At 38.4% G+C, this 15556-nt stretch overlaps 1 protein-coding gene across 25 annotated transcripts in view; it reads left to right on the forward strand.

The window, feature by feature from the left end:
• The window catches only part of LOC128684052 (uncharacterized), a 1018196-nt gene that overhangs the window by 484060 nt on the left and 518580 nt on the right, over positions 1–15556 (forward strand). For all 25 annotated transcript variants that reach the window (XM_070091648.1, XM_070091672.1, XM_070091678.1 and 22 more), the window contains 4 exons: positions 5986–6206; positions 10285–10387; positions 10663–10851; positions 11067–11222. In XM_070091648.1, coding sequence (XP_069947749.1) covers positions 5986–6206; positions 10285–10387; positions 10663–10851; positions 11067–11222 — 669 coding nt within the window. The remainder of the gene's footprint in view (positions 1–5985; positions 6207–10284; positions 10388–10662; positions 10852–11066; positions 11223–15556) is intronic.

Below are 15556 nucleotides of genomic sequence, written 5' to 3' on the forward strand. Positions count from 1 at the left end.
ATTACCACCACTACAATCATCACTACAACCATCACCACCACTACAATCATCACTACAGTTATCACCACTACAGTTATCACCACTACAATCATCCCTACAATCACCATTACAATCATTACGATCACTACAATCATCACCGCAATCATCACTACAATCATCACTGCTGCAACCATCACCACCACTACAATCGTCACCCCCTCAAGGAAGGTTCCTTGACGCTGGTGAGGGGCTCTTGATCTAGGGAATTGGATCTGTTCTCCAGTTCCCTGAATTAAACTTGAATACTACCTTCCACATCCCCCACATTGTGACCAGATCTACTTGGAGTTCATTACCTTTGTAACTAGTTCAGCTATCATAACTTTGGGGTCCAGTCCCTGGACCCATTATGTACCTCTGTAATCTTTTGACTGCCGCCCACAGGATGGGTATGGGGTGCATAATAAAGATACTAAACTAACATCCCCCACCAGGCGCTGTATAATCCTACGGGTTTAACGCTTCCCCTTATAATAATAATAATAATAATGCAATCACCACCACTACAATCATGACTACAACCATCACCATCACTACAATCATCACTACATCACCACTACAGCCATCATCACCACTACCACTACAATCATCATTGCAACAATCACCACTACAGTCATCACCACTGCAATCATCACTACGGACACCACTACAGTCATCACCACTGCAATCATCACTACGGACACCACTACAGTCATCACCACCTGGTTACCATCACACACTCATGGAAAACAAAAAAATGGGGAACATGACAAGATGCATTTATTTTTATAAAATAAAATGCTATTAGTCTATATTTTGCCTTGAGGAATGTATCATTTGCTTTTTTTTTTTTTTGTTTTAAGCCATGGATCTGTGACCCAAAATAATGCTCCAGATGTACCTATGAAATTCAGCATATTAGTTAGTTTCGTAATTTGCTTTTTTTAAAAGTAGTTTTCATGAGAATATTTTATGCATTTTTATTTTAAGTTTCCTGCATTGGCATGCACATACATGGTATCCATCACTTGAAACTAATTTTCTGACTAAAGGAGGGGGAGCTGAATTTTCAGAAAGATGGATACTAATAATAATAATAATAATAATAATAATAAATAATAATAATAATAATAATAATGAATTATTATTATGTTAGCAAATCACCTGCAGGAGGCTTACAGGCCATTATCAGAATTATTAACCAAGTAATTTGGGTGAGGTAAGTCACAGCAGGTCGCTGAACTGTAACTCCCTCGATGTCCACTCCCTACCACTCTCACAATAAGCAAGGCCTGACATTAAATTAATAATTACAATACTAAAACCAGCTACTCTGGTAAATTAAAGTTGTGGACTGTACATGATTAAGTTTGCTGGGTACACAAAAGAAATTAGTATTACCACTTACCATTTATCATAGGAAGACACTTAATGCTGATGGTACACACCCTGACCTTACCCTAGCAGCTACAATTTATGATGGCCAATGCAAAAACTACTGTACATTATGGGTAAGCATCATTTATCTGAGGTGTGCTCCTGGGAGATCTGGTGTCCTCTATTTTTCCATACTGGTTGCTGAGTTGTAAGGGTTTTCCACACTATTTATCCCAATTCTTCAGTAGGGGACATTAACACGGGTTCCTATTACAAATTCTGGCCGAAAAACTCCAATTGACCTTCGAGAATACCTGATTACATTGCACAGTTTAGTCCAGTGTTCACACATTAAATAAGTCACTCTGTCTGACTTTTTTGGGTTATCCCAGGTTCTCTACACATATGCTGCTATGTATGATAATTCTATGTAACTGTATATGTGTATACCTGAATAAACTTACTTACTTACATCTTTTCCCCCTCACTCGAAACCTCTTGAAAGGGTCAAACCAGCATCATATTTTATTACACAGTTACATATTGTTTTATTCAAACTCTCACATGCTGAACATAGAAAAATCCAAAATTTTCTACAATAATAATCCATTGGATGCAAATAATACATTTAATTTATTTCTTTTCTGCGGTATATATGAAATGTAGTTTACATGTGATAAAATATTGTTAGGCAAACAAGAAAGCCACTAGTGTGCTGTGTATTTCTGGCATAAAAAATATTCTTATTTTGTATATAAGAGGAAGAGGAGAGAATATATGCATTTTAACGTTCTGTATATAAGGGGGGAGAGGGAGAGTGGATGCACTCATTTAATGACTGACAAACATTGGATAATTTTTTAACGATGTCATATCGCTGTAAGCTGAACGAAATCCTATGGTTTATTTTCAAGTACTGTAGCGTTTTGCATCATTTGCAAAAAAAAAAATGGACTAGGGCTTGACGTTTTCTTTATAGCACTGCATCTCTTTAAACATCACTTTAAACTGATTTATATTGACATCCATAAAAAAAAAAGACAGCATGAAAAGTGATTGGTGTGGGAAATCCAATGACCCTGTTTGAAAAAAAAAATATGGTTAATTTTTCAATTTAAGTCTTATTCCCAGTCAGATAGGATGGAAGAAGACTTTCATGGCTTCAATATGGTTGGTGTGTGTGCTGAGCCAGTGAAGGGATGCCATCTGATCCAGACCAATGCTAGGAAACACTGTTAGTGGGGTGGAATAAAATTCAAGACAATCAGATTATGGGGGAAGCCAAGTAACAGAACGCCCCGGATATGTATGTAGGAAGCTTAAGCATGTGTGTGCTCACCTATATGTGGTTACAGGGGTCGAGTCACAGCTGGTCCAGTGTGTGTGTGTGTGTGTGTTAAAAATATACACACAGGAGGGCCCTGCTTATACAGCAGGTTAGGTTCCAGGCTGCTGCTGTAAAGTGAGTCATAGTCTTTTTTTCACTTTCAAAAGCATACAAAAGCCTGATAACATGTTTACACTATCTTATATTAAGTGAGCAATAGAGTTGGGCCTAAAAAATGCACTTACAGTACACACATTACTTACCTTAAAATATTTTCATCATTATCCTTAAGTGATTGGTGAATATATTTCTTGTAGGAAGTTTGAATTAATGAAGAATGGGTATGGGTATAATTGAAAACTGCTGTATTAGTGAAACACTGTAAAGTGAATTGCAATACAATCACCAGGAGCAATGCAGTGTTGCAAGATGGCCATATCCCACCAAGGTAGGGTGACCTAAAAAGAAAAACAAAAGTTTCTCTTTTTAAATTTAGTAAGCTATACAAGAGAAGGGGTTACTAGTCCCTTGCTACCAGCATTTCAGTTGCCTCTTATGACACACATGACTTACCGAGGAAGAATTCTCTTCCACTTCCCCATGGTGAATAAATAAATAAATAATAAATAAGTAAATAAAATAATATATATATATATAATGTCATGCTGAATAGGTAAAACTTGTCATTTAGCAAGAACTCATTTAAAAGTAAGTCCTTTCTAAAATTTTCTCTTATACGTTTAAAGATATTTTTTTCATTAATGTTAATGTTAAAATTTATAATTTTGCACCAAAAGAATGTTAGAAAACTTGCCTAACCTTATTATAACAAGCACAATTTATTTTAGCCTAATCCAACTAAATGTATTTTAGATAAGTGCATTTACAATAATTTAATACTAAACAAACACAGTGGAATATATTTTTATCGTTAGGTTCAGGATGACTTTTGCGAAATTATTGCATACACAAATTTTCGCTTGTCTTATAGGGCAAGATGAGCATTGCTGTTTAAGCCAAGATTGCAAGTTTTACATATTCGCCACGATATATATTAATATACGTATATTGATATTGTCAACTTAATGTCGATTTCTAAGTATATAATGATAAGCGAGTCAAACAGCATGAGTCAGTTGATGGTGTATATGATGGCAGGTTAGTGCTAGCCTCCAGTATGTTCCATGCAAGCCTCTTAACACGATTAGAATTTGTAGCCTGCAATGTTATATGTATCATAAAATGTTAGTTTTATGCTATTTTGCACTTTTCTTTATTTAAGATGTGTATTTTTTTGCAGTTTTCATGCAGTATTGCTAAGGTATATACAGTAATTTCTATTAATCATATGCTATAAGTCAAGTAATAATTTAGTGATGATTTATATTTTATAAATAAAATATTTAAATCACATTTTTGTTGTAGTCTAAAATATTTATTTTTCTTTGTGGACACTGCATGACATGAAAAACTCTTTCCCATTTAATTGCTATCAACTCATGATATATAATTAATTATACAAACTATTTAAAATTACTACTAAACTTATTTATTTTACTTAATATCATAACTTAAAATTTATTATAATATTTGTGTGTTTTCTAAAGGTTATTCTTTTATGCCCACATGTCTTTACAATTCTCTCATAGATCTTAAATACCTTCCTAAAACTTTCTCACCCATTTATTCTCTATTACACATACCAACATTCATGAAAATCTTATTGGCTCATTTCAACTCCCAGACTTATTTGTTATTTGCAACCAGGATACACTGGTGGATACAAAAAATGCCCTGATTATTATATTTAATATTAATTTATGTCACATGTATTACTATTCCCTTAATTGGACATAATGTGCTGAGAATGCTTAGGTTCACAGTTACACCAGCTGACTGAAGGTTGAGATAAAGGATCCAAGAGCTGAAGTCCGACTCACACAAGCACAGAGTATGACCACACACCATCCCTCACCCTAACCCCCTAAAACCCACCCCTCCTATGCTCCCTATCCTCCTTCACCTACTCCCACAATCATGACCCTCTCTAGTGCAAGAACCTTCCCAACAGTCACTCCTTATTCTAACCCCTAACCCCAATTTCCTCTCCTAGCTCCCCTGACTCATTAGTAAGCATCAGGACATTGAAAACTGGAGCACAGTAAGAGAAAGGAAATTGAATATGTGATAACAAATGCAGATGGGATAATAAACAAGAGTGACAAATGCAACTAGCAAATAGAAGAGGTATCCCCTCACATCATGGTGCTCACAGAGACAAAACGTGTAGATTGTCTTAGATGTTTGCAGATGGATATTAGAGTCTTAGGAAGGATAGAGGAGACAGTTAAGGGAAAAGAGTAGCACTTCTAATCAGAAACCAGTGAAGTTTTGAGGAGATAAGAGGAATAAACAGAGGGGAGTCATATGACTGTGTAGCAGACATACTGAGGAGTAGAGAACTCAGGGTAATGATAACAGTGATGTACAACTCTCCAGTAAACAGCATGAAACTAAGACAGGAATGAGAGACTTAACCACATATCTAAGCATGGGACCAGAAACATGGAGTGCTAAAATGATGGAGGTTGTAATGAGAAACTATATGCTAACATGTCAGTGACATAATCAGAGAGAGAGAGAGAGAAAGAGAGAGAGAGAGAGAGAGACAGAGAGATGAGAGGATGACCCAGCAAGGTTGGACCTGGTATTCACCCTAAACAAATTTGACACAGATAAAATAGATATGGATTAGTCACAGTGGAAGTTTGGGAGTACTTTTCTAATGTGTCAGTGTCAAACAAAATTAATATGCCAGGTGATGAGATAATGGAAGCAAATTCTATACAAAGATTCAAAATTAGATACTTATGTTTGTAGCCCAGGAGTCTAGGAACTACATCAGCCAGTTTATTTATTTATTTATTTATTTATTAATTTGAACATGATACAGAAAAGTACAAAAGAATACAATTGAGTGCAGCATGCCAAAGCCCCTTGTATGCAGAGCATTATGGGCAGGCTTAAAATTAACTTAAGATTAACTAAGCATTCCTAAACATTATTGTAAACAGATAACAATTAAGCTCTAGTGAGTATTGAAGGTTAAAAGATAGGTCAAAGAGGTAGAGCTTTAATTTTTTCTCCCAGTCGTAACTTAGTGAGGACACACCTTCCGTCTTTCATTTTACCTTCCAGTCTTCTCCCTCAGCATTATGTGACTCACTTCCAAATACAGTACACCAATCAATGCCTTCTGCCAGATCGAGGAGAATACCCGTCAGCTGGAGCGCCTAAGTCAGCTGATGGAGCAGGAGGGTGGATTAAGAAGTGATTCACCCTTCTCAGTGGGTTCAGCATCAGAAGGGTGCACCATATCTCGCGACAGACCCCCTTCAGTAACCCGACGCTCGGCTGCTGCTGAGAAGTGGAAGCTGGGTGCCAAGAAAGCACTCCTCGAGTGGGTTCGACAGACCATCACCAAGTGAGAAACTCCTTATTGTTGCTGTAATGTAATTTATTTGCCATTGAAAATCATCTGAATGTAGATAGTATGGCTGGTTTAATATCTTTATTATGCACCCTATACCCATCTTATGGGTAGAAGTCAAAAGGTTAGAGGCACATAATGAGTTCAGCGACTGGGCCCCAGAGATTTGAAACAGGGTCAGTGCCAAAGCAGACCGAAACCCCCATAATTTCATCAGCCCCAAAGTCACGAATAATAATAATAATAATAATAATAAAAGTCAACTAAAATGCCGGGAACAATGAGCTAGTAACCCCTTTTCCTGTAAAGATTACTAAAAAGAATAAGAAGAAGAAAATTGTCAAAGTGGGAAGTCTGAATGTGCGTGGATGTTGTGCAGATGATAAGAAAGAGATGATTGTGGATGTTATGAATGAGAAGAAGCTGGATGTCCTGGCTTTAAGTGAAACAAAGCTGAAGGGGGTGGGAGAGTTTCAGTGGAGAGAAATAAATGGGATTAGGTCAGGGGTTTCAAATAGAGTTAGAGCTAAAGAAGGAGTAGCAATAATGTTGAAGGATAAGCTATGGCAGGAAAAGAGGGACTATAAATGTATTAATTCAAGGATTATGTGGAGTAAAATAAAGATTGGATGTGAAAAGTGGGTTATAATAAGCGTGTATGCACCTGGAGAAGAGAGAAGTGTAGAGGAGAGAGAGAGATTTTGGGAAATGTTGAGTGAATGCGTGGGGAGTTTTGAATCAAGTGTGAGAGTAATGGTGGTTGGGGATTTCAATGCTAAAGTGGGTAAAAATGTTATGGAGGGAGTAGTAGGTAAATTTGGGGTGCCAGGGGTAAATGTAAATGGTGAGCCTTTAATTGAGCTATGTGTAGAAAGAGATTTGGTAATAAGTAATACATATTTTATGAAAAAGAGGATATATAAATATACAAGGTATGATGTAGCATGTAATGAAAGTAGTTTATTAGATTATGTATTGGTGGATAAAAAGTTGATGGGTAGGCTCCAAGATGTACATGTTTATAGAGGGGCAACTGATATATCGGATCATTATTTAGTTGTAGCTACAGTTAGAGTAAGAGGTAGATGGGAAAAGAGGAAGGTGGCAACAACAAGTAAGAGGGAGGTGAAAGTGTATAAACTAAGGGAGGAGGAAGTTCAGGTGAGATATAAGCGACTATTGGCAGAAAGGTGGGCTAGTGCAAAGATGAGTAGTGGGGGGGTTGAAGAGGGTTGGAATAGTTTTAAAAATGCAGTATTAGAATGTGGGGCAGAAGTTTGTGGTTATAGGAGGGTGGGGGCAGGAGGAAAGAGGAGTGATTGGTGGAATGATGAAGTAAAGGGTGTGATAAAAGAGAAAAAGGTAGCTTATGAGAGGTTTTTACAAAGCAGAAGTGTTATAAGAAGAGCAGAGTATATGGAGAGTAAAAGAAAGGTAAAGAGAGTGGTGAGAGAGTGCAAAAGGAGAGCAGATGATAGAGTGGGAGAGGCACTGTCAAGAAATTTCCTTTCCTTACAGGAAAGAGTAAAGTTATGAGGATAACAAAAAGATTAGGTGATGAAAGATTGGATATCAGATTGGAGGGAGAGAGTATGGAGGAGGTGAACGTATTCAGATATTTGGGAGTGGACGTGTCAGCGGATGGGTCTATGAAAGATGAGGTGAATCATAGAATTGATGAGGGAAAAAGAGTGAGTGGTGCACTTAGGAGTCTGTGGAGACAAAGAACTTTGTCCTTGGAGGCAAAGAGGGGAATGTATGAGAGTATAGTTTTACCAACGCTCTTATATGGGTGTGAAGCGTGGGTGATGAATGTTGCATGTCTGAGGGCAATGTGTGGTGTGAATATAATGCAGAGAATTCGTTGTTTGGAAGTTAGGAGGAGGTGCGGGATTACCAAAACTGTTGTCCAGAGGGCTGAGGAAGGGTTGTTGAGGTGGTTCGGACATGTAGAGAGAATGGAGCGAAACAGAATGACTTCAAGAGTGTATCAGTCTGTAGTGGAAGGAAGGCGGGGTAGGGGTCGGCCTAGGAAAGGTTGGAGGGAGGGGGTAAAGGAGGTTTTGTGTGCGAGGGGCTTGGACTTCCAGCAGGCATGCGTGAGCGTGTTTGATAGGAGTGAATGGAGACAAATGGTTTTTAATACTTGACGTGCTGTTGGAGTGTGAGCAAAGTAACATTTATGAAGGGATTCAGGGAAACTGGCAGGCCGGACTTGAGTCCTGGAGATGGGAAGTACAGTGCCTGCACTCTGAAGGAGGGGTGTTAATGTTGCAGTTTAAAAACTGTAGTGTAAAGCACCCTTCTGGCAAGACAGTGATGGAGTGAATGATGGTGAAAGTTCTTCTTTTTCGGGCCACCCTGCCTTGGTGGGAATCGGCCAGTGTGATAATAAAAAAAAAATTAAACAAGTTAAGAAAGCCTAGGGAAAGTATGGATTTGTCAGTTAAAAACAAATGTATGTGAATGTATGAGAATGTATGAGAGTATAGTTTTACCAACGCTCTTATATGGGTGTGAAGCATGGGTGATGAATGTTGCAGTGAGGAGAAGGCTGGAGGCAGTGGAGATGTCATGTCTGAGGGCAATGTGTGGTGTGAATATAATGCAGAGAATTCGTAGTTTGGAAGTTAGGAGGAGGTGCGGGATTACCAAAACTGTTGTCCAGAGGGCTGAGGAAGGGTTGTTGAGGTGGTTCAGACATGTAGAGAGAATGGAGCGAAACAGAATGACTTCAAGAGTGTATCAGTCTGTAGTGGAAGGAAGGCGGGGTAGGGGTCGGCCTAGGAAAGGTTGGAGGGAGGAGGTAAAGGAGGTTTTGTGTGCGAGGGGCTTGGACTTCCAGCAGGCATGCGTGAGCGTGTTTGATAGGAGTGATGGAGACAAATGGTTTTTAATACTTGACGTGCTGTTGGAGTGTGAGCAAAGTAACATTTATGAAGGGGTTCAGGGAAACCGGCAGGCCGGACTTGAGTCCTGGAGATGGGAAGTACAGTGCCTGCACTCTGAAGGAGGGTGTTAACGTTGCAGTTTAAAAACTGTAGTGTAAAGCACCCTTCTGGCAAGACAGTGATGGAGTGAATGATGGTGAAAGTTTTTCTTTTTTGGGCCACCCTGCCTTGGTGGGAATCGGCCAGTGTGATAATAAAATAATAATAATAATCGTGTATTTTAATGTTATTATATTTAATAATATCTATTAATTATTAATTTTGTTATGAAGATGATTGAAGAATTTTCAGTGTTGGTGTAAACACCTGTATTATTGAGTCTCATCTAGTTTTAACCCGTAAACGGTCCAAGCAGATCTACGTTCACATGTGTAGTGCTACAAAAGTAGATCTACGTTTTTTTTACATATTTTCAAATACATGTATAACAAAAAAAAAAGTAGATCAAAGTTTTTTACACATTTTCAAATGTAAAAAAACACAAGGAAGATCTACTTTTTTTACATACTTTCAAATGTTGAAAAAACGTATATATACGTTTGGACCGTTTACGGTTAATAACATAGGATAATATAGGAAGGGTTGTTGAGGTGGTTCGGACATGTAGAGAGAATGGAATGAAACAGAATGACTTTGAGAGTATATAAATCTGTAGTGGTGAAAAGGCGGGATAGGGGTCGGCCTTGGGAAGGTTGGCGGGAGGGGGTAAAGGAGGTTTTGTGTGTGATGGGTTTGGACTTCCAGCAAGCATGCATGAGCATATTTGATAGGAGTGAATGGAGACAAATGGTTTTTAATACTTGACGTGCTGTTGGAGTGTGAGCAAAGTAACGTTTATGAAGGGATTCAGGGAAACTGGCTGGCTGGACTTAAGTTCTAGAGATGGGAAGTACAGTGTCTGCACTGCACTGTTCAGTTTTATAAACTGTAGTGTAAAGCACCCCTCTGGCAACACAGTGATGGATTGAATGATGATGAAAGTTTTTCCTTTTTGGGCCGCCCTGCCTTGGTGGGAATCGGCTGATGTGTTAATAATATAAAATAAATAAATAATGCCCTTCTGTAGACAGTGATGAATTAGTTAGAATCACATTGAATCGATAAACGTGGTTTTCTTGCAGGAAATATGGCATAATAGTGAATGATTTTGGATGTAGTTGGCGTGATGGCACAGCATTTGTTGCTCTCATACAATGCATCAACCCACGACTAATTAATTTACAGGTAAGAATCCAATTTCTTTATCATTTATGCATAATTTCCTTTACTTTTTTAAGAGAAATAGTATTTTGGATTTTATGATTTAGTCATAATTTGTTTTACATTTCTAAGTTTTTTTATTTATAAAATTCTCATTGTTGGATTTAAAATTTTGGTATTCTGTACAAATTGCTCATCACATATTTTAATTAGATCATATTTATGCAAATAAGATCATACTTTCTCTAATCAAAGTTTTGATGGGGTAATACATTCTAAACTTTAAATTCTTTGCACAGGCAATGAATCAGATGACAAACAAAGCTCGCTTAGAGGCTGCCTTCCGTATTGCTGAAAAGGGTCTGGGCATCCCTCACTTGTTGGATTCTGAAGATGTGGATGTTGATAAACCTGATGAAAAGTCCATTATGACTTATGTGGCTGCATTCCTTAATAAATTCCCAGAGCCGGGTACCACCTCAGTCCCAGTAAGTGCTATAGGAAGATAAATGTTGGATGGTTTATCATGCCTTAATTTTATCCCATAATATATAATTTTATTTACTTTTTTCTAAATTATACACATAAATGCTGTACAGTAATTATATCTTGGAATACTCCATATTAAAATTTTAATAATGGTAAATATCAGTTTTTTTAAAATAAATCTGGCTGAGGTTCTGGTTTCTCCTGTTTTTTTCAGCCATGCACTAGTCCAACGTTGGAAGCTGCATCAGCAGGGGACATGTTCAGTGAGATAGAGATGGAATATTCAGAGCTCACAACTTGGCTTTCTCACACATCCAATTGGCTTGACACCCTGCATGATCCTGCAACACATGGCAACATCAACTATGAGGTAAGTCTATATAGTTCTGTTTCAGCCATTTGAAGGATTTTGCATTGAGAGAGATTATTAGTACCATAGTCTAACTTTGTATAATTAACACATCAACTTTCACATAAATCAGAAACGTGCAAAGGTAACTTTGGACAAGTATAGTCTTGATTCTGCCACATGAGTAATACAGGCTGCTTCGAACACCATGCTTTTTGATAAGAAGACACAAAATATAGGGAAGCTACTTTATCAAGTAGTACAGTGGCACCTCGAATTTCGGCCATAATTCATTCCAGAAGGCTGTTCGAGTGCCGTTAAGGAACAAATTTGTTCCCATAAGAAATAATGTAAATTAGATTAGTCCATTTCAGACCCCCAAATTACACTTACAAAAGCACTTACAAAAATACACTTACATAATTGTTCGAGTTGGGAGCTGTTCGAAATTTGAGGTACCACTGTACATAGAAAACACGAGAACAGTGCATCTTACACAATACACACTTGGCATCTGAGGTCAGGTGAAAAATGAGGAAGCAGAATGTCAGAGGAGCTTTGCAGGAGGCTTTGACCTATGCTGTGACAGAATTAAATACAGATTTCTAGAGTCTTCACAGTCAAAATATCCAACACTGTTAATCAGTGGCATATTCACCTTGGCCAAACCTATTGCCAGTAGCACAACCAGGATTTCAATTGGGGGTTGGGGCTTAACCATTTGACTGTCACAAACCCAAATCCTGAAGTGTCTCCTGGTGTCAAAAAAATATTTGAAAAAAAAAAAAAAATTCTTATGAAATGATAGAGAATCTTTTCCCGATGGTAACAACACCAAAAGTATGAAATTTGATCGAAAACTTGAGGAATTATGCTCTTGCGAAGTTAGCGACCTCGGCGATATTTATGCATCAGCGATTTTGCCCACTTTGAGCCCTATTTTTGGCCAATTCCATTGTTCCAGTCGACCAAACTCATAGGTATTTCTTTAGAGCTCCATTTGTTCTATCGATTGAGCACAAGAAACTGGCCATTTACCGATTTCAACTACCCAATAAAGTGGTCAGAAATTGGCAATTTGGCCAATTTCACGCAAATTAAAAAATGCCGATTTCAAAATATGGTCCAGAATGAACAATGCAGACATTCCTGGCACTAAAATAACATTTTCTCTGTTCATCAGTCACGTCTCCAGGCCCCTGTTATAATACTCTTGCTTTTTATTTTGAATTTTTATTCATTCAAAAAATAGAAGATTTACTGTTATGCAGACTACTGCAATATTGTAATAATTGTATAAATACCGTCAACCCATTTGTGACTGTGTATTAGAATGGCGAGTTGGACATTTATTGGACAATGACATCATTTGTTTACTCTTGAACATCAGCAAAAATCGAACATTTCTGCCACTTTGAGCTCCATTTCAATATTCTTTTCATAGTAAAACCAATCAAAATAACTTCTATTTCTATAATATGTTTTCCATTCTATCGATTGAGTCCAAGAAAACAAGAATGCAACCATAAATACACCTCAAAGTCGCCGTTTTAATCCAAAAACATGGTCAGAGTTTTTTTTTTCTCATTATGCACTGCGTGCTACACGATTTTTTTTATATGGTGCACACTGACCACACAGACCCATTCTCTCACATGTGGGCCTACCAGCTTTCTTCTGCTTGATTTGAAGCCACTGGAATTTTTGAGTATGTATATGTCAGACACATTGGCTCGTAAGACGTACATTTTTTTATTATTTTATTATCACACTGGCCTATTCCCACCAAGGCAGGGTGGCCCGAAAAAGAAAAACTTTCACCATCATTCACTCCATCACTATCTTGCCAGAAGGGTGCTTTACACTACAGTTTTTAAACTGCAACATTAACACCCCTCCTTCAGAGTGCAGGCACTGTACTTCCCATCTCCAGGACTCAAGTCCGGCCTGCTGGTTTCCCTGAACCCCTTCATAAATGTTACTTTGCTCACACTCAACAGCACGTCAAGTATTAAAAACCATTTGTCTCCATTCACTCCTATCAAACACGCTCACGCATGCCTGCTGGAAGTCCAAGCCCCTCGCACACAAAACCTCCTTTACCCCCTCCCTCCAACCTTTCCTAGGCCGACCCCTACTCCGCCTTCCTTCCACTACAGACTGATACACTCTTGAAGTCACTCTGTTTCGCTCCATTCTCTCTACATGTCCGAACCACCTCAACAACCCTTCCTCAGCCCTCTGGACAACAGTTTTGGTAATCCTGCACCTCCTCCTAACTTCCAAACTACGAATTCTCTGCATTATATTCACACCACACATTGCCCTCAGACATGACATCTCCGCTGCCTCCAGCCTTCTCCTCGCTGCAACATTCATCACCCATGCTTCACACCCATATAAGAGCGTTGGTAAAACTATACTCTCATACATTCCCCTCTTTGCCTCCAAGGACAAAGTTCTTTGTCTCCACAGACTCTTAAGTGCACCACTCACCCTTTTCCCCTCATCAATTCTATGATTCACCTCATCTTTCATAGACCCATCCGCTGACACGTCCACTCCCAAATATCTGAATACATTCACCTCCTCCATACTCTCTCCCTCCAATCTGATATCCAATCTTTCATGACCTAATCTTTTTGTTATCCTCATTACCTTACTCTTTCCTGTATTCACTTTTAATTTTCTTCTTTTGCACACCCTACCAAATTCATCCACCAACCTCTGCAGCTTCTCTTCAGAATCTCCCAAGAGCACAGTGTCATCAGCAAAGAGCAACTGTGATAACTCCCACTTTATGTGTGATTCTTTATCTTTTAGCTCCACGCCTCTTGCCAAGACCCTCGCATTTACTTCTCTTACAACCCCATCTGTAAATATATTAAACAACCACGGTGACATCACACATCCTTGTCTAAGGCCTACTTTTACTGGGAAATAATTTCCCTCTTTCATACATACTCTAACTTGAGCCTCACTATCCTCGTAAAAACTCTTCACTGCTTTCAGTAACCTACCTCCTACACCATACACCTGCAACATCTGCCACATTGCCTCCCTATCCACCCTGTCATACGCCTTTTCCAAATCCATAAATGCCACAAAGACCTCTTTAGCCTTATCTAAATACTGTTCACTTACATGTTTCACTGTAAACACCTGGTCCACACATCCCCTACCTTTCCTAAAGCCTCCTTGTTCATCTGCTATCCTATTCTCTGTCTTACTCTTAATTCTTTCAATAATAACTCTACCATACACTTTACCAGGTATACTCAACAGACTTCTCCCCCTATAATTTTTGCACTCTCTTTTGTCCCCTTTGCCTTTATACAAAGGAACTATGCATGCTCTCTGCCAATCCCTAGGTACCTTACCCTCTTCCATACATTTATTAAATAATTGCACCAACCACTCCAAAACTATATCCCCACCTGCTTTTACCATTTCTATCTTTATCCCATCAATCCCGGCTGCCTTACCCCCTTTCATTTTACCTACTGCCTCACAAACTTCCCCCACACTCACAACTGGCTCTTCCTCACTCCTACAAGATGTTATTCCTCCTTGCCCTATACACGAAATCACAGCTTCCCTATCTTCATCAACATTTAACAATTCCTCAAAATATTCCCTCCATCTTCCCAATACCTCTAATTCTCCATTTAATAACTCTCCTCTCCTATTTTTAACTGACAAATCCATTTGATCTCTAGGCTTCCTTAACTTGTTAATCTCACTCCAAAACTTTTTCTTATTTTCAACAAAATTTGTTGATAACATCTCACCCACTCTCTCATATGCTCTCTTTTTACATTGCTTCACCTCTCTCTTTTTCTCCATATACTCTTCCCTCCTTGCATCACTTCTACTTTGTAAAAACTTCTCATATGCTAACTTTTTCTCCCTTACTACTCTCTTTACATCATCATTCCACCAATCGCTCCTCTTCCCTCCCGCACCCACTTTCCTGTAACCACAAACTTCTGCTGAACACTCTAACACTACATTTTTAAACCTACCCCATACCTCTTCGACCCCATTGCCTATACTCTCATTAGCCCATCTATCCTCCAATAGCTGTTTATATCTTACCCTAACTGCCTCCTCTTTTAGTTTATAAACCTTCACCTCTCTCTTCCCTGATGCTTCTATTCTCCTTGTATCCCATCTACCTTTTACTCTCAGTGTAGCTACAACTAGAAAGTGATCTGATATATCTGTGGCCCCTCTATAAACATGTACATCCTGAAGTCTACTCAATAGTCTTTTATCTACCAATACATAATCCAACAAACTACTGTCATTTTGCCCTACATCATATCTTGTATACTTATTTATCCTCTTTTTCT

The sequence above is a fragment of the Cherax quadricarinatus genome, chromosome 3 (assembly GCF_038502225.1).
Source record: "Cherax quadricarinatus isolate ZL_2023a chromosome 3, ASM3850222v1, whole genome shotgun sequence".
Lineage (NCBI taxonomy): Eukaryota > Metazoa > Arthropoda > Malacostraca > Decapoda > Parastacidae > Cherax > Cherax quadricarinatus.